The sequence below is a fragment of the Ostrinia nubilalis genome, chromosome 4 (assembly GCF_963855985.1).
Source record: "Ostrinia nubilalis chromosome 4, ilOstNubi1.1, whole genome shotgun sequence".
Classification (NCBI taxonomy): domain Eukaryota; kingdom Metazoa; phylum Arthropoda; class Insecta; order Lepidoptera; family Crambidae; genus Ostrinia; species Ostrinia nubilalis.
This window is the reverse complement of record NC_087091.1, coordinates 9605234-9625130: the sequence shown is the minus strand read 5'-3', so window position 1 is coordinate 9625130 and position 19897 is coordinate 9605234. Positions and strand designations below refer to the sequence as shown.

Genomic DNA, 19897 nt, shown 5'->3' with positions numbered 1-19897 from the left:
GTTGACATGCTAACCCCAGAAAGACACTGTCTGGCTTAAATCTGAAAATTTTCTTTTTCTCCTAAAAAGTAACGTAAAATTAAAGTCACGGGCTGAAAATTCGATTGGTGGAAATTGTTCTATAATCATCATTTATTACATACTCGTAATAATGTAAGCAAATACTCTATTACCAAAATCTACTAATTGCAGATATCTAAGGAAACGTTTCATAATTAAAATGTCTTTCAAAATGTCACGTAAAGTTAAACTTATTAATTACTTAACAAAGTCTTAAGAGTTCACTTCAAAGGTGTTAAATATTGACTGTCTTACAGAACAAGTTTAATTAATTTAAGAAAAAAGATTATGGGCTTTAAGAGGTACATTAAGGAAAGAGGGATTTTTGTGATTTTTCCTTAAAGCGGTGAAAAAGGTGGCAAAGTTGCTATCATAGTCCGTCATTTTGGAGAAAGGAGACTTGCAAGAACGATTTAAAAGTATATTTCTTTTTAAATGAAAAAAATATTCAGGGTTCTTAAATAGTATGACCAGCAAACAAAGAAAAGGAAGCAACATTCTTCATTTAAAATGTAGATTTTGTAGCATGCATTTTTGTTGATAACAGTCTAAACCATCTCAAAACATAATCATTTCATCATCTCAAATATAATTTTACCATCATTTCTATAAAAACTGTAAAATTAGCCACCATGTTTTTCATTATAAACATACACCTCTCCGTGGCCAAAGTCTAATGAAATTTCTGAAAAGGTTCAGTTAGATTTATGACTATTCTATAAAAATGTAGTGGAATCAGCTCCTTTTTTGTGACTTCGAAGGGAACCACAGAGGTACATGGAATTCCCAATTCCCTCTACAGTTGACGAGGCCGAGACATTCCTTATGCTGCCGAATTTTATGGGGTCGCAAATATGTCTTCGTAGATAAGCCATGGATACGTAGGTACCTAAGATAAAGATAGATGGCTAAAGAGAGAAAGAGAGATGAGATGATAAAATATTGGTACATATCTGTTTGAGAGGTGAACGCAAATCGATCTCCAGGTACTTGCGTTTGTCTTTATATTAAGTGTCTAAACAAAAAAAAAACTTAGGTGCTGCGAATGCCACTAACGACAGTTCTCTTACTCGTATTTACTTACTTATTCTCATTAAGGTAATATGTAACACTGAAAACCCTTTTACCTAATATGTTTGTAACAGTTCATCTAACTTCTAAGTTGTAGAAGTTAATTTTTTACCAACCTACATAAATACATTCCCCAAAATTTTGCATCATCCAGATGAAATACAAAATTGTGTTACTTATGAAAGCGTTTTTTTTTAAATAAATAAAGTAGTTTTAAGTGAAAGTAATAAGAAATAAAAAACTTATCAACAGTACAACACACAATTTAAAAGTTTTAGTTAATGAGAAAAAAGTTTAATTAGTAACCACGAACGAATCATCAATTACAATATCAATAAATTTTAATTACCTTTAGGGAAGACATCATTGTCACTAGCAAGTTTCTCTTATAATCTTTGTTTTCAAGACATCCACAATTTTCCCTACAACCCTAAACCATTGTAGGTAAATGTCAGTAGTTAGAAACCTGACGGTTTCTTTTGCGTCCGTAGCACGAGTAAATTATTATTCGGAACGGAAGACGTTTTTAGCACTGTAATTAAGAAAGAGCTTACATTCGTAGTGCGTCCTAAATGTGAACATCTTTCATGCTTGCATCACATTTTAAATCTATGAAAGCTTTATACTTGCATAAGTTTTAGTAAGTGTAATAATTATTGTGTACTCTGTGTTTTTCTTATAAGCGCATTTACTTTCTTATAGAAAAATTAACGTCTATATTTAATGCCCGAAAATACATAAACATTGTATTTGTTTCGTGACTCACGATCCATTAAAGTTTAATTAAGTAAGTTAAACTTAATTAATAGTTTGGCGATACTCGTTTGCTTCATTAATATTGTATAAAGTTTTGTTTAAAATAAACACGATTCACGTAACAAATTAACATAGGCAAAATATCCTTTTTGGGAATGGTATTTCGTTACGTAACTATTTTTAGCATTACGAAAATAACTCAACCTTTAGTAAGTTACACAGATCGTAGCTTTTTAAAAGTTGAGTATAAGACACCAACAATTTTATTTTCTGTGAGTGACGAATAGAAAATGTTTGAATTCTGACTTGATTTTATTAAATCATTTTTGACGATAATTTACTTTTCTATTCATGTATTTCCATCCATAGTGATTCATAATCAGTTCACAACTAGTAACAACTGTAAGTAAGTACTAATTTATATTAAAATGATGTCAAAATATTTTTAAAGCCCTAGTAGGTACCTACTGGATCAGATGACAAGATTACATTACCTGTCTTGTAACAAAATATACCAGAAAATAACAAACGCTGACTGTTGCCTCTACTAACATACCTATTGTAACATTGCCAGACCGTCTTGGCTACCCAAAGGCTGTAATTTACCAATCAATATCATTACCACAGCCACAAGTAGCCAAATTACTCACATTATTGATGCTCCACAATGGTGGCTAATTTTCGACTGAGTAATACGAGCTCTGTGTGCTTGCAGCTAAATTATAACGGGGCGAGGCGATCGCAAACATCGATGATGCCGGCTTGCTTATTTGGCATAGTTCGGTACAGTGACATAATGTAGCCAGGAATGGAAGCAAACATTTTGCCAGCTCTCAGTTCAATTGGTATTTGGTGTATACGTAAGAAATACCTAGGTTCGTATACCAGATTATTAGAGGCGCGTGCATTATTAATTAACTAATTGAGATAATTTCCACGTCTAAACAATTAAAGATACTAACTATGTGTGAGTACTTAGACTGCTCACGTGCCTAACATATTGACGTTACACTGTTGATTATTTTTCCGTGGTGAACTTACAAACGCGCAAAATCATCGTAAAGAAAAGCACATGAATTGGCTATTATACCCCTTGACTACTATTACACTCATCCCTTTATTCATTACAATTTTTCGTTGCAAATCATTAATCAGTAAGTTAAATTCCAAAAGAAATGGACTAGATTTTCTTCTTAAACCAGCATTACCACTCTCTTACCGAAGAAAACTTCTAATTAGTAAAGTTCATCATTAAACCTTTATTGGTATGTAATTACACTGTCGTTGAACCAAGATCACCACATTTAAACTTGCTGATAATGGTTCCAACTCCAAAGAAACGGCCGTGGGCTTAAATTTCACAGCTAACTACGGAGACTATTTGAGTTTGTTAAGAAAAATCGTATTGGAGATACTGGGCAGGATTGGTTATAAGTAGATTAGATTTTTCGTAAAAGATTTTTTTCCAAAAGGTTAAGAGTTTTCGTGGGAACTTTATTTACTTCTTTATACCTGACATTGAACCATAAAGTAGAGATGAGACGTATTTACTAGAACAGATCCACACACTAGGTATTTTACAGTACTAGGCGGCACCTATTCCAATTTTTTAAATACTTGATCCACCTAGTATTTTATAAATTACACGATTTCCGACCCTATCATCAAAGCAATAGAGGTTATTATTGCGTAATCCGTAGTCGCGTATTACGCGCACCTAGTATTTCTCGCTAAGCTTATGTGGGTAGTTCTACTCACGGTGGAATTATTTAGGACCATAAAATGAATCTCCAGTTTTTGCTAGTAATCAGTATAAACAGTGAATAAAGACCGAGAATATACTACAACATATCCAATTTTTAACGGGCCAGACAAAATTATGATAAATATTGATTTTATAGCGGTTTTTCTATTTTCGATGGACAGGGAAGTGAGAACATATACAGGATAGTGAAAATTTAACTGAAAGATGCATTTGAGTTTATAGTCTTTATTCTAAAAATAATAAAAAATACTTTTATGTGCATCATAAAAGTCCACTATCAATTGCACATGGAACTCATTTAGATTGCTTCTTTTTCCGTCACCTGATCTCTTTGACTTTTCCCTACTATTCGTATCTCCTTCTATTATCTTCCTCTTCTTTCTTCGACGCTTTTCTTCGACTGGAAACAATTCGTTAGTATCTATTTTCGGCATCTACAGCAATCCATCAGGATCATCAATGTTCATTCAGTCCCAGTACACTCGTAAGGTCAACCAAGTTTGATGAATCAAAATACTGGTGTTGCAGGCATTACTGGTCTCAGTTTCAGATTCAGTTTAAGCGTCATCAACATCTGCTTTCATGGAAAAATATTTTACGATGCCTATTTGGAAGTGCTCGAACACGTTACTGCAAAAACAGCTAAAAGTTTGTATAGAGTCAAGCAAGTCAAAATGGAGTATCCAGTTTCAATGGATGGATGCATTTGCCTGCACTTAGTGTATTTGTAAAATGCCTTTATATGGCAGTAAGTTTTGCTGGTTAGTCGATATTAACTTTTCCATTTTCTTCGAAACCCAGGGAAATGATACACAGGGAAGTGAGATTTTTGATGTATTTTGCCAAAATCATGAATTATATAAACTTCATATCTATTATCAGTCAATGGACGCAAGCGAGTTTGACAATATTGTTTCATAATTGCCCTAACATAATATAAAATACTGTTATAAATACGTAACAGATGTGTGAGAAGTTGTCTGGCCCAGACACGACAGACGATGATAACAGCGTAGCTGCGTCTAACTGACTGACGATTTGGGCGAAATTAACGTTTCACTAGGCGAACTTAACTGCATACTTAAATACATAAGAACGACAACGTGGCTTACCCTTTGTTTCGTTACAGATTTTAACGTGTTTATAGGTGGCAGGGAAGTGATGCTTAATTCGTGTCGCCTTTGTTCAGCAATCAAAATATTATGTAAATAGGGAATTCAAACATAATCCATATAGGTTAAATGAAAGATACACTAATGGTTACTTTCAATACAATGTTATTTTTGACTAATTATATTTTTATATATTTTTTATTGTGATTTACATCATGAATTCTGGAATGTCTTATGTCACCCCACAGGGAAATGAGAATTTTTCCCATTTGAAGCCATTTTTGTCTGGGATGTTTTTATTAAAACGTGTTGAAATTCAGTGACCAAGTACTATGTGAGTTAAACTTTATTAATACCCTAAAACGAGAACTATTCATTGGTAATTTAAGGAGCTGCAAGTTGAGCCCCGTAAAATTCCCTGATTTGTAGAACTACCCATGTGCGAACGTAGAGATTCACTCCGTCTCTGTCTGACCAAACAAATTTGAGCGCGACGAAGCAAACGCACACAAACGTAGTCAAACCATATTCATGTAAATAAGAAAAAATATGTAAATATTTTTATGAAATTGATATATTTTAAATACGCCAACTTTTAAGTTGACAGTCCTAAGCCCGTTGAAGTATGAAGGGAGGAATTATTATTCAATTTCAAATTGCATTATTCATACTACGGTTGTATCTTTTCAAAAACAAATTGTATTTTAAAGTCATATTACGTGGATTAGTCCGCACTAGTCGCGTCAAGTATGCTAAATTACTACGTACTAGGTGGAATAGGTATTTGGATCGAGTATTAATAAATACTAGGAATAGGTGCACCTAGTATCAAATTTACCTAGTATAACCCATCTCTACCATAAAGTTGCTTTTGTAATATTGTAACTAATATACTTTTCAAAGGGCCATAGCTTGTTCGTAATTTTTAGATTTAATAGAGCCTATGTAAAAGTCAAAAGAATCCTAAAGTTGAAACTTATTCAAATTGTGGATTTACTCTAACATAATTGGTCTACAAATTACAATGCACCAATAAAACCTATTTGCTATATTACTTTTCTACTGGGCTATAAAAACGACGTCTACAATTTAAACTTTTTATTGCCCTGAACGTCATTATATCGTACTTTTAGGGGGCGCAATTCCTTATGGGAAAAATATTGTTTCCCCGTCATGCTAATGGCCCAATTTGGCCCCTAAGGCTCGGCTTATCGGACTTGAGCATTGTTTGTTCTGAAAGTTCTTGAAGGCACTGTCTAATCTGTGAATTAGTGCGTGTGGAGTGAGAGACAACGCAACGTCGTGTGCTTGTTCAACTTCGTGTATTTTACTCCACCGTAAGCGATCAAGTTTGAAAACAAAACACAACTTTGCTTGCGGTGATGTAACTTACTCTGGAAGCTTTAGTACATTTTGATATAACATTACTGACATACCTACATTACCTACACGTTTGTTATAATTTACTACTGCGAGTACATTATAACATTTCTCTCGATTTTACCGCTACTTAGCATTACATGTAATGCTTGTTTAAAAAAAAAAGCGACGCCTATAAATGTCCATAAAATTATAAAAGACTTAAACTCCAATAAGGCACCAGGACGCGATAACGTCACGATCTCAGATATTAAGGTAATAGGAGAACCCATCTCGCAGACTATAACTAACTTAATTAATAACAGCGTCAAGACTGGCGCTTATCCCGACAAACTGAAGGAAGGTTGTGTAAGGCCAGTATATAAAAAAGGTAAGCGTGATGATTACACTAATTATCGGCCTATCACCTTGCTTTCGTCAATCGACAAAATAATAGAAAAATACATGTGTGAACAGATACACGATTTCTATAGGAAACATGAAGTAATTAGCTCGTGCCAATTTGGTTTCCAGTCAGGTAAAGGTACTCATAGCCTCTTATCAAAGTTTACTGACGAAGTAAATAGTCACCTAAATGAGCAAAGACAAGTACTGGCCTTATTTATTGACTTCTCACGTGCTTTTGACACGCTCAAGCACGACCAGCTAGTGGACAAATTGGACAGGTGCGGAGTTCGTGGCCCATTGCTAAAATGGTGTCAAGCATACTTAAGGAACCGATCCTTTTCTGTGAAGCTGGATAACAACTACAGTACGCCCTTGCCGGTGACGGAGGGCACGGCCCAGGGTTCTGTGCTAGGGCCCCTGCATTTCTTGTCTTACGTCAACGACATGAGCGGCTGTATTATAAACAGCACGTGCTACCAGTTTGCTGACGACACTTGCCTAGTAATAGCTAATAAAGACCCACAAATAGCCGGTAAACTCTTGCAAATGGACCTTGATGCTTTAATTCGATGGTGTCATGACGCTGGACTTGTCCTTAATGCAAATAAAACAAAGCTTCTTATAATCAAATCTCCTTACATAAGACATAGTACACCGACCATAGAATTGGTGGCTCATAATCATAATTGCCTACATACTATGAGCACAAACACAACTATTTGCAGCTGCCCACAAATAGACAAGGTCGATAACCAAACATATCTTGGTCTAGTTATCAACCATAAATTCCACTGGAGTACCCACATTGAACGTGTCTGTACTAAGCTTAGGCAATTTTTAGCAAACATCACCATTCTGAATAATCGCATTCCATTCAAGGTTAAGTTAATGCTGTACAACGCGCTTGCCGAGTCATATATTCAATACGGACTTAGTAGTTACGGGCGAAGTTACAAATCATATCTTGACCAGATTTTTAACTTACAACTTAAAATACTTAAAACCATAGTGCCCAACAAAATTAAAATTAAATTCCAAGACAACGTCTCTGGCCTCTTTAAATACTGTAAGATATTACCGATCCATACACAAATACAATGCACCTTATTAAAAGAGCACTTTTTTAATGAGTCTTTTAAAACTCGGGTCGACCACCCTGTATGCACTCGAGCGATATCTAAAAACCGGCTGTGGCAGCCGCGCGCCAACAACGCGTACGGCGCACGCACAGTCGAATACCTACTGCCCCGGATTATAAATGGCATGCCACCCGAATTTGTGAAAGAAATCACTGTCAAAAATATTAAATATAAGCTGAAGGACTATTTCCTAAAGCTATTGTAACAATATTAAAATGTTTTTATGCTGTATTTATGTAATTGTATGTGAAATTGTGAATGTACCCACTGCAAACTCGTTAGCTTTACATCAAACCCTAGTGGTTTTTAAAGCTATCTAAATGTAATTGTCTCAATGTAACTTTCTTTAAGTTGTTAAATAAAATAAAAAAAAAAAAAAAAAAAAAAAAAATGTACAAAATAACTTAATAGTTTGCGTGTACTGTAAAGTTTCTCGATTGCCGTGCAAAACCAAATAGCAATAAATCGTCGATTATCCCGCAAAATTTTTGGTTCGGGAAAATTTTATAGGAAAATTATTAAATTATGAATTCATTACTCGTTCATTTGCATCGATATAATGTGTGCTTAAAATACGTAAAAAGCAATCAGTAGCGTCGACAAGCTTCTGAGAAACAAAAAAAAAGATCTACATTTTAAAAAGATAACACTTTTTTTTAGGATATCAACAATGAAATCTGCGATTCATTGCACCATTTGCCTTCGGGACGCCATAGATGTAGTCATAACTTCCATCTTTAGTAAATAATGGTATTGCCGTAGTTGGCACACTCGCCCGCATGAATTGCAGTCAACATTCTAAGCACCCATACACAACAGTCGTTGGAGGCTCTTCCTTATTTCATACATCCATTGCTTTTTTTCCCAATAATTTCAAGTTTTAGTCAAGTTTTGTTATGTACTCGATGTCCTAAAAAGTTTCATAGCAAACCTTATACCTTTTGGCCTGCATTCTTCTAAGTGGCTGAAAACAAGAATAAAACACAAGCTGCTGGCAGCTACTTCAGTGCAAGCTCTATGCAAGATGGAGTTCAAGAAGGTGCTATTGTTGAGCACTTTGCTACGTCATGAACAACCATTATCAACATGCAAGTCACTAAATCTACTTGGATGTTGGCGCTTGCCACTGAAGATGGGTGCCCTCTCAGACGCATAACATTTTTCATCATAATTTAGTTTGGCATAACAGTATTTGCATAAAGTTTTTTCGCATAAACTTTGATATGCATAGTTTTCTAAATGCATAATGGTTTCTTAGGCATAATTTTTTTTTTTTATCCACAACGAGGAAGCTCTTGGCCTGTAGCTCACCTAATATATAATAATAATAATAATAACTTTCTCTAATTTTCAATACCATAATTTAAATAATCATAAATGTAAAGAACATAATTTTGATATTCCTAAAGTTTGTTTTTAATAAAATACGATAGCATAATGTAATTATTTATAACATTTAAAGTCATAAATATTGTCTATAAGAGCAACCAAGAGTAAATAATTATGTATTTGTGATGTTGCGAACGATCCTCCTTCCACCTTTATACTCTTTCGGCCTATAGATTTGTAAAAACTAAATTTTCTGTGTCATTGTCATTTTTGTTCTTAATTTTTGACCTGTCTCTTAGAAAACATAAGCTCGTGAAAATACATTCTGTTTGATCTCGAATCCCTATTATCTATTATAACGCACATATTATACAGTCCACATTTCTTTTACAACATTAAGCTTGCCTGGTCTGGAATTATGTAGATCCCGACTGGCCGTGGTCTCTTCCACGTGGTACTAGTCTGCCCTATACTAGAGTGTAATTTAAAAGCCGGAGGCGCGGAGGGAGTGCGGTCCTCGCTCGCTGTAACATATATCCGGCAGCCGTGCGAGCTGGAGCGGCTGAGGCTGGTCGCCGAAGGCGACCAGCAAGCCGAAGCTGCGGAAGCGAGCATGGCATGCCAGGTATATGTTACGCCAGAGCGGAAGGACCGCACTTCCCGCAGCGCCGGAGATAAAGCAATCCTAATGCTTGCTTGCATGCTTGCTTGCTTGCATCTTTGCTTGCATGCATGCTTCCTTGCTGCTTGCTTGCATGCTTGCTTGCATGCTTGCTTGCTGCTTGATTGCATGCTTGCTGCTTGCTTGCTTGCATGCTTGCTTGCTGCTTGCTTGCATGCTTGCTTGCTGCTTGCTTGCATGCTTGCTGCTTGCTTGCAGGCTTGCTTGTTGCTTGCTTGCAGGCTTGCTTGCATGCATGCTTACATGCTTCCTTGCAGCTTGCTTGCATGCTTGCGTGCTTGCTGTTTGATTGCATGCTTGCTGCTTGCTTGCATGAGTGTTTGCATGCTTGCTTGTCTATTTATATTTGTTAACTTATATTTTATATGTATAACATTTTTATATTTCATATTTGTTAACATTATGGTATTTTGTATATTATGAATGGTAATATTTATGGCATTGGTTTAGATGCCAATAAATGTTATGCTTAGAAATCATTATTAAAAAAACAAGAATACAGAAAAAATGTATACTAAAATATTAATATAATAAAAGTGGTTATGTCAAAAAAAATTATGCCTTATGATTTATTCTGTATGAATGTTATGCGAAATGATGAGTATGCCAAAAAACTTTATGCACTCTTTAATTATGACAAAAAAATTTATGCAACCGAATATGGACCCCTGAAGATGACTGTTAGTTTTTTCGCACTAGAATTCCAACTAAGTAGGAAGTGCCCTAAAGATAATTTAATTCATTACTATTACCAATGTCATAATTTATTTACTTATTGGCTTGTCACGAGGTAAATAATAGTAATAGGATTTCATTCCACAATCTACCAATAACACAGATGAATGAATAACTGACTATATGCCATAAAATCATTATTATTCTTATTTATAGGAAACTTTTAGGTCAGAAAAGCTATTCAAAAGACTTACACGTCATTGTTAATAATACAATAATGCGCAAATATGTTTGCTAAAGTTAATACCTATGTGTATTTAGGAGTCTGTATTTACCTTCACAACGTAAAACCCGCCTAGGTAATTTTTTTAATCAATTTGCAAAGCAAAAACCTAGCTTGATTTATAGCCCTAGCCGTATCCGATTTGGCGCTTATCCAACGTCTATGTTTTATTTGAAATTCAAGAGGTACTGCATCTCCTTTTTGCAGCCAATATGTTAGTCATGTAGATAATGTATTGCGTAATGGATGGAAAATTGAAAATTCCTCCATGTTTACCGTTCTCGCAAATATTTATACGCTTTTGATTAACTTATTACATCGGCTTAACCTCCTGCGTACATTTGTCCTACACACAGTACGTAAAAAATAAAAAAATCTGTCGGCTTCATTTTACTAGAAAACACTAAATTATGTAACTTTTAATGTTACTTGGCAACACTAATCTATGGTAAAAAATGAAAACGTCAACTATTATCTGTAATTTGGTGTAAAATGGCGTCCAGAGATAAATCTGTGACTTTGATTCCGCGCAAAGGTAAATAAATATTTATTCATCTATAGAAACAATAAGTAAATATGTGTTATTTTGTGTTAAATAATATATTAGTTATATAAACTAAGGATTTGAAGTTCTATTTTGTTGAAGAAATAAATACTGTGGTCCTACCCTCAATTTCATTTTTTATGTCCTTTGAAAAGTATAATAGCACGTAATTAATACTAAAATTCTAGAGTTCTGATGTTCTATGTAAAGTACATATACGTAAATTTAAGTTCTTTACAGCCGTTAAAAAAAGATATCATTGCAGTTATCTTGATGACTCCAAATCGGACTTTTCTGGTGATGATTCCGATGAAAATCCTGAGTTATTCCCACCTAAATTCCAACAAATAACAAATGACCATCGTATCAGTGAATCTAGTAGCTCGGATGAGGGAAAGATAGCTTTGATCACTCCTGTGGATTCTCAAACATCTTATGCATCATCAGATTCCTCATATCTACCACCAATAAGAGGACGACTTAGTATTGCATCGCGGGAGCGGGGATATTCGCGTGGCTTTAGTCGTGGCCGTACCGAGGTGTTGGTTCGCCATCGGTATCTACGCCAGATATCTATGCAAAACAATGCTAACACTCAAAATAGATGGCCAAATGACACACTAAAAACAGAAAATAAAAAAATGATACAACCTGCCTATTTTCCAGAACGTAGTGTAAAACAATCGCGCTGCAGAAGCATTGGTTGTAATAAAAAACTGCAGTTCTCTGCTAAAAATTTGGGATCTACCTGTGTTTCACTCCTAATCCCAACTTTTTCACCAATTTCCATGTAGAATTTATAAATTTGAGTCTTAAAAACTAACTATTATGAAGAACTGACTGATTTCTAATGTTTCTAATGTTTAACTATAGTGATTTTGTAAGAGAAAGTTAAATTTTGAGAATTATGTTGATAAAAATTTGAATTTCGTTAATTTTGATAAAGAACAATAAAAATAAACATTAAACATTTAAAGTTATGTTTGAAATAACCTATTATTCGTAGTAAATTCTAGATTAACCCGCAAAAAATGGCTATGTCCTTTACAAATGACATTTTCATTAAATACCGTTGTCCTTTATAAAGGACATAGTGAAAAACAAGATTTTCCAATTTGATAATTTTTTTTCTATTTTTTTTATACTAACTTAACATAATGTAGTGCACTACAAAAATTTCATAACAAAACTCCAAAAAAAGTATGTCTGGTACTCAGGAGGTTAATAATGTAAGTAGCTGTTTGTTACTGACTGCATTAGTATATAGGGTATTTTGGGACAATTTAATGGGGCAACTACGATCATTAAAGTAACAGCACTTATAATGGGAGTCGTCAAAAGTTTTCGCTTTTCCCTACTAAGGTAAGTGCCCCCTTCTTCGGTATATTAAGGCTCTTACGACTTTAACATTTTATTTAAAAATAACCAAGCATGATATCAGTATGAAAGCTTTTGTATACTAAACTTTGGTCTTTTGACAGTAAGTTAATACATAATTTATAGTTATATAGTTTGAACCTTTTTTTATATTAATTGTTCTGCGGACCTCTTGTTTGGATCCTGTTTCGTGACAAAATTTTGCTCTGTTTCTAAGTTCGGGAACTCATGTCCCCTATTTCGGGATAAGGTTTTATGCATTCAGTTAGGATATTTTAATAATGATTAAGGGTTTAATAAATTTAAAAACGATAATAAAAATTTAGAATAAAATAATTATGTGAAATTGACGATATTACTTACCTGAAATATTCATAAGAAATAATGGTGTCTAGTATAATATTTTGATTTGTTAATTCTAACAATATGTGAAAATATTCATATAACCATTAGAAATGTAAGGGGGGGGAGGGAACTTAACCCCCCCCCCCCCCTCGTACCCATAAAATTTAGATTTGTTATTTCTAGCGATATGTGAAAATATTTATATTAACCATTAGAAATGTGGGGGGGGGACTTACCCCCCCCCCCTTCGTACCCATAAAATTTTGATTTGTAACCCCCCCCTCTCTCCCCATAATCCCACCCCTGGTGCTGTTTCAAGTGAGGGTGGCCTCCCCTGAAAATAACCCCAGATACGCCAATGACTCATAATAAAAAGTACGTAATTAATTAATTTCTTAGGTAGGTAAGTATTAAACACTAAAAAATATGTCGATTTCTTTGATGGTGTGTGTCATAAAAGTACCTAACACCATACATTTATATATCACGAACTTGGAAAAAAGTAACAATAATACGGTTCCTTGTTTCGTGATACTGATTATTCCAAATTCCCCAAGTAAAATTCATGGATTATTGTCAATATGTGTCAATTAACTATTATCTATCCCATATACAATACAAATAAACAAAGATAAATAAAACAAATCGAAATAAAACCAAAATTATGCTGGTACTACTTATGCTAATTTATCTTAAAATTGGTCATATACAACGTGTCCCAAAATTCAAGGATAAGCCGACGTCACAGGATGGAAAATAAGGAAAAAAATCTATCTCAATTATTTTTCAACTTACACAATGAATTATGAAATTCAACGAAAATTGACACCCCTTATGATAATTTACATTACCACGACCACAATTTTTCAAATATTCCTGTTTTTCTGTTAATATCGACAACTTGAGTAGTGCTGCTGTTTACCCCAACTCTTAAAACCCCCAGAATCCTTGCAGTTTTTACACAAAAGTTAATAAAAATATGTTATTTCCTTAAAATTTTGAACGATTTTTACTTTCAGTCCACTTTGACTCATCGTTTTGTAAAAAAAAAGTATGAACACTACTGCGGCAAGTTTTTTATAAAGTTGACGCAACTATCCAAGATTCCAAAATGGTATAATACTCTAAGAAACCTAGTCGCAAAAAAGATATGCGTACCATTTTTACAAGCACTTCGCTTGTTAGTTAGTATGGGATAAATCTTGCAACTGAATTTAAAACCAGTTCTCCTTAACCAATTGAGCTGAAATTTGGTATACTTGTGTAAGTACGATGACAATGCAATATAATGGTACCATTGAGCTAAATGGAGTCTGGAGGTGGCCATAGGAACTCTTAACGAAACGGCGGAATTGCATCTAGTTTGGGTTCGTTGGACTTGTCTTTTCGAGCACTTTAGTGTTAGATGATGTCCAGGGTCCTGATGATGAAGTCAAGAGGTGGCAGGAGCTGGCCATAGGAACTCCTAAACGAAACCGCGGAAGCTTATCGAGTTTGGGTTCATTGGATTTGTCTTCCCGAGCACTTGGGCCATGAGATTGAGAAACAACTAAAAAGTTTAAAATAAAGTTGTAATAAAAAAAAACTTTTTTAAAAACAAGCTTGACTTCGTTTGAAAATTATAATTGACTTCATCATCAGGACCCTGGACATCATCTAGCACTAAAGTGCTCGAAAAGACAAATCCAACGAACCCAAACTAGATGCAATTCCGCCGTTTCGTTTAGAAGTTCCTATGGCCACCTCCAGTCTCCATTCAGCTCAATGGAACCATAATATTGCATTTTCATCGTATTTACATAAGTATACCAAATTTCAGCTCAATCGGTTGAGGAGAACTGGTTTTAAATTCAGTTGCAAGATTTATCCCATACTAACTAACAAGCAAAGTGCTTGTAAAAATGGTACGCATATCTTTTTTGCGACTAGGTTTCTTAGAGTATTATACCATTTTGGAATCTTGGATAGTTGCGTCAACTTTATAAAAAACTTGCCGCAGTAGTGTTCATACTTTTTTTTTACAAAACGATGAGTCAAAGTGGAGTGAAAGTAAAAATCGTTCAAAATTTTAAGGAAATAACATATTTTTATTAACTTTTGTGTAAAAACTGCAAGGATTCTGGGAGTTTTAAGAATTGGGGTAGACAGCAGCACTACTTAAATTGCCGATACAATAAAAAAAACAGAAATATTTGAAAAATGGTGGTCGTGGTAATGTAAAATATCATAAGGGGTGTCAATTTTCGAAGAATTTCGTAATTTATTGTGTAACTTAAAAAATAATTGACTATATATTTTTTTCCTTATTTTTCCTAAAGTAGTCATGACTATGTCCATCCTGCGGTGCCGGCTTATCCTTGAATTTTGGGACACGTTGTATGTGAACTTCAAACTCGTGTCATATAAATTCTAGTGAACGAAACATATACCGAATTTAGGTCATGAGAAACTTAAATAAATGCATTATATGTTTCATAACTTACATTTAAATTATTATAAATAATTATATAAAAACCAAGCATCAAAATGTTATCCATAATATCCTTGAATCGGTAGTGTCACGAAATAGGGGACACCCGAAAAATAATAATATGTACGCTATTTCGTGAGTCAATTAATCGCAATTTTAAAGGAATTCTACGTTTTCATATAAGTTTTTTCTAAGCCAAATCAATTGTCAAGGAACACATGAAACCACTATTACAAGTTTTATTTAAATGCACGTTCCTTCGCCTTTTTATAAGCTTAAGAAGTTGGAGCGCTAACCTTACGGTGAGAGCAACCTTTGCAAGCCGCACGGCTGTTTTTGGCTCTCTAACAGTTTGAAGCTTCGTATTGCTCTCATTTTTGGCGCCACAATGTTGGTACTTGGTTTTTTAGATAGCTTAAATAATAGAGTTTTTGTAGTAATGAAGAATTTTTATAAATAATATTCCATTTGCTTATTATTTGAGCTAGAAAAAAAACTTACGAACTTACGTACTATCACGAACTAGTAGCCGTTTACCTTAATCATCATCATCAAGCTTATTCCTTCCAACTCTTTGTCATTATTTATATGTTCCTAAATAAAGCTATAAGTTTGATGGGCGCTGCGGCCCCTTTATAAATATTAAATGGTTCGTCAGTCATGTTTACTCGACTTTGACAGTTGTTTTAATCAATACACATGATATACAGTGTGAGTCACGTTAAAGTGTACATATGAAAATAGATGAAACTAGACCTATTTTTATCGACAAAAAAGAGGTCAAAAATTTTTTGAGATTTTTTTTTAATTTTTTATAGAATGTTTTTTCTTCCAATTACTTATTGTAAAGAAAACGTAATAACTTTTAAACTAAGAGGTATATCCTAATAAAATAAAAACAGTAATAATGCTAAATAACAGGTGATACTAAAAAAAATACATAAAATACACAAAAAAGGCCAACAAATAATAAAAATGATACTTTTTGAAAAAAATCTGCTTTTAAATTCGTGTTTTTTTGGTTATTTGATAAATTTCTCCAAAAAATGCCCCTATAACCGGTGGTTTTTATTACTTTGTATTATTCTCTATCGTATTACCTCCGTAAAACCAAAAATCGCATGTCTCTATCCATGTCACAACGTTTGCAATGATCGTTTGAACTAAGCCTCTCCGGGCGCGCCATTCAACGCTTCGTTAACGACGAAACTGAAAATGGCTCTAGATTTATAATTTTGATAAAGACAAGTTAGATTTCAAATAAAAACAAAAGATTTCGAAGTAAAATAAGCATTTTAGTTAAAATTAAAATTTTCTCTACCTGTAGCGGAGAATAATGTTGTGGCAGGCCTTTGTTCAAACGATCATAGCAAATGTTGTGATAGGGATAGAGACATGTGATTTTTGGTTTTACGAAGGTAATACGATAGAAAATAATACAAAGTAATAAAAATCACCGGTTATAGGGGCATTTTTTGGAGAAATTTATCAAATAACCAAAAAAACACGAATTTAAAAGCAGTTTTTTTTCAAAAAGTATCATTTTTTATTATTTGTTGGCCTTTTTTGTGTATTTTATGTATTTTTTTAGTATCGCCTGTTATTTAGCATTATTACTGTTTTTATTTTATTAGGATATACCGCTTAGTTTAAAAGTTATTACGTTTTCTTTACAATAAGTAATTGGAAGAAAAAAAATTCTATAAAAAATTAAAAAAAAATCTCAAAAATTTTTTGAACTTTTTTTTGTCGATAAAAATAGGTCTAATTTCATCTATTTTCATATGTACACTTTAACGTGACTCACACTGTATTATGAAGACTGTCCATATTACAAGCCCCTTCTCTTTAGCTACGCGTGGTTCGCGGCTATTTCTAGAGTTCGATCGAAGCGGTATAAATTAAGATATGTACACATACAAAGAACGATTGATGGACACAATATAAATAAATGAATAATATAAAACGCATCAACGTAAACACGATCGCTCTGCCATAACGAGGGTAATAAAGTTCAATTAAATTAAAGCCTATAGTAATTTTAATAATCGCTAAATATTGGTAATGTATTTTCTAACAAAAACAACGAAAATATAAGAGAGAAACGGCCAGACGTGCTCCATTAAAATTGGCTGTGTTCAGCAGAAAATAGTATCTACTTGTTACAATTGGTAGCAAAATGGCGATCGCCATTGCAATTGCCGAAACTTTAGCATGTTTTCGGCGAGGACGCGTTTGATAAACTTCAAATGTGACGTTTTCCCATATATTTTTTTTTACAGTGACAGCACGTCTCGCAGACCGACGTTCGCGATCGGGCCGTATCGAGCGCATAAGGCGCCCGATCAGTGGCGAACCGAACTACTACCCATCCTTATCGCTCGCGTGTAATTATATTGCTGTCGCGACTGTGCGACGGGCGGCCACAGTGAGTGTTTGAGCGGAACAGCAATCTAATTTTTACACGCAAGCGATAAGGATGGGTAGCTTGGGTTCATTGGACAAAATTCTATCTGCTCGGCGACCGGACTTTTAGTACGAGAGCCCACGACCAAATTTTTTGTCTCATAGCAATACGGCCAAAACCGCATCAAATCGATAGATACGATTATCCTGAACTCGAAAATACCAATATCAGACATTTTCCGCGTAGCGTTTGATCTGACCGAATTTTCAAAATTGTCAAAGAATTTTACCGAACTGCATCATAGCAATATGTCTGATTTGCAGACTGTAGTTGAATGATAGTTCTGAGATACCGGAAACATTATTTTCAGACGTTAGTGGTGTAGCGCAAAACCGTAAAATCACTTAAAAAAATTAAAAATGAGACAAAAAAAATGTCTCATAGCAATACGTCTGAAAATCTTTTTTATTAGTAAATTTTGGTTATTTGATGCGAACAAAACAATTTTCAGACGGAAATGTGAACGCATTAAATTTTGAGACCGTTTTGAAAATGTTAACAAATTTTACCGATCGGTATCATAGCAATATGTCTGAAAATTGTTGGACATGATAAAATAAGTTGTCCACATGTGCAAAAAATTTATATCAGACAAATTAAGTGTAGCACCTTCTCTATCATACAACTTTTTGATACACTTAAAGTGTCTGAAAACAGGTTTTTGGTAATCATGGCAGCAATACGAAAAGTTGAAAAAAAATATTATTCGTATTGCTATGATACAGGTCGGCTAAATTTGTTGACATTTTCAAAAATGCGCTCAGGCTATATGCTACGCGCAAAATGTCTGAAAGCAAACTTTTTCGTAATACAATTATAAAATCTATGTACATTTTCACTATCAGACGTATTGCTATAATACCGACTGTCATTTTTTTTTGACACAGCAGAAATGGCCTCCCACGCTGTTGCTACACTTTCGACCGTTACTACACACCTAGTCGGGTTCAGAATCATACAATCTAACGATTTTATAGGGTTTTTGCCGTATTGCTATGAGACATGGTTTTGGTCGTGGGCTCTCGTACTATTTACTTACCTCAAAGGCGTGATAATGGCGCGATGCCGGTCGACGGCGATGGCGGTGAGCGTGAACACGCTGACGTTGACGCTGAGCGCCTGCACGAACGGGCAGAAGGGGCACATGAAGTGCGGCAGCAGCCACCGCTGCAGCAGCGCCGCTTGGAACTGTTGGTCAAAAAGGTAAACCTTTATAATCGTTCTAATACATATTAATATTTTTAAAAGCGTTGCATCTCATGTTTTGATGGTCTAGCCGTCTCGCCCTAAGTGCCTTTTACTGTAAAACACCACGCTGTAAAACTTTTACAGCGTGGTGTAACGCCTAAGAAATTTTTGGAATGAGGACTAACGCGTTTTTCTAGTTAGCGCCTTCTCTGGCCCTTGAGTTTTCTACTGAGTGAGACAGATCCACTCAATATCTCTGTTGTTTTACGCTTGGAACTGCCGGACAAAAGATGTTTTTTAATTGAATAAGATACTTATTGCAGATTTCAGCTAAGTTTGCTTAGCTTCGCTCGCACAGCTCACGTTAGTTTTCTTGTGTTTGTATAAGATTGCAGTTTGCAAATAACTATTCTTTAACTCTTGGTCCCTTATGCAGGTTAGGGCGATTTCAGGATAGCATCCGATCCGTGAATATCGTTGTCACACAATATAGTGTGATGGGATTACTCACTTCAGAACTTAACCCGTTGAGACAAATCTCAAAATTTAAAAATTAATTAGACCCATGTCTTACACCCGATACCTTGTCCCAAATGAAAAACATCAACAGCTAATTAAAGATCATCTAAATAAAGAGCAGTTTTATTGGGTAGGCGCTAAACGTTAAAGTGCGCCTCCTGTTTTAGGGGTCATTCTGTAGTACTTACCCGAGTGAAATTCTTGACCTCCCATAAATCTAAACATTAGTCTCTCCCACTTTCATCACTATAACGACGTTCTGAGTTGCCCTGTTTAACGACTTTTAAGGAATCCACTAACAGCCAAATGTCCACCATTAAATCTTAAATGTTTGCCTAAATCCTATTT

The 19897-nt window shown here is 34.5% G+C and overlaps 1 protein-coding gene across 1 annotated transcript in view; it reads right to left on the bottom strand.

Moving 5' to 3' along the window:
- LOC135088664 (RYamide receptor-like) overlaps positions 1-19897 on the bottom strand; it is an 87767-nt gene that overhangs the window by 38133 nt on the left and 29737 nt on the right. The window contains exon 4 of the mRNA XM_063983596.1: positions 18882-19030. Within this exon, the coding sequence (XP_063839666.1) occupies positions 18882-19030 (149 nt within the window). The remainder of the gene's footprint in view (positions 1-18881; positions 19031-19897) is intronic.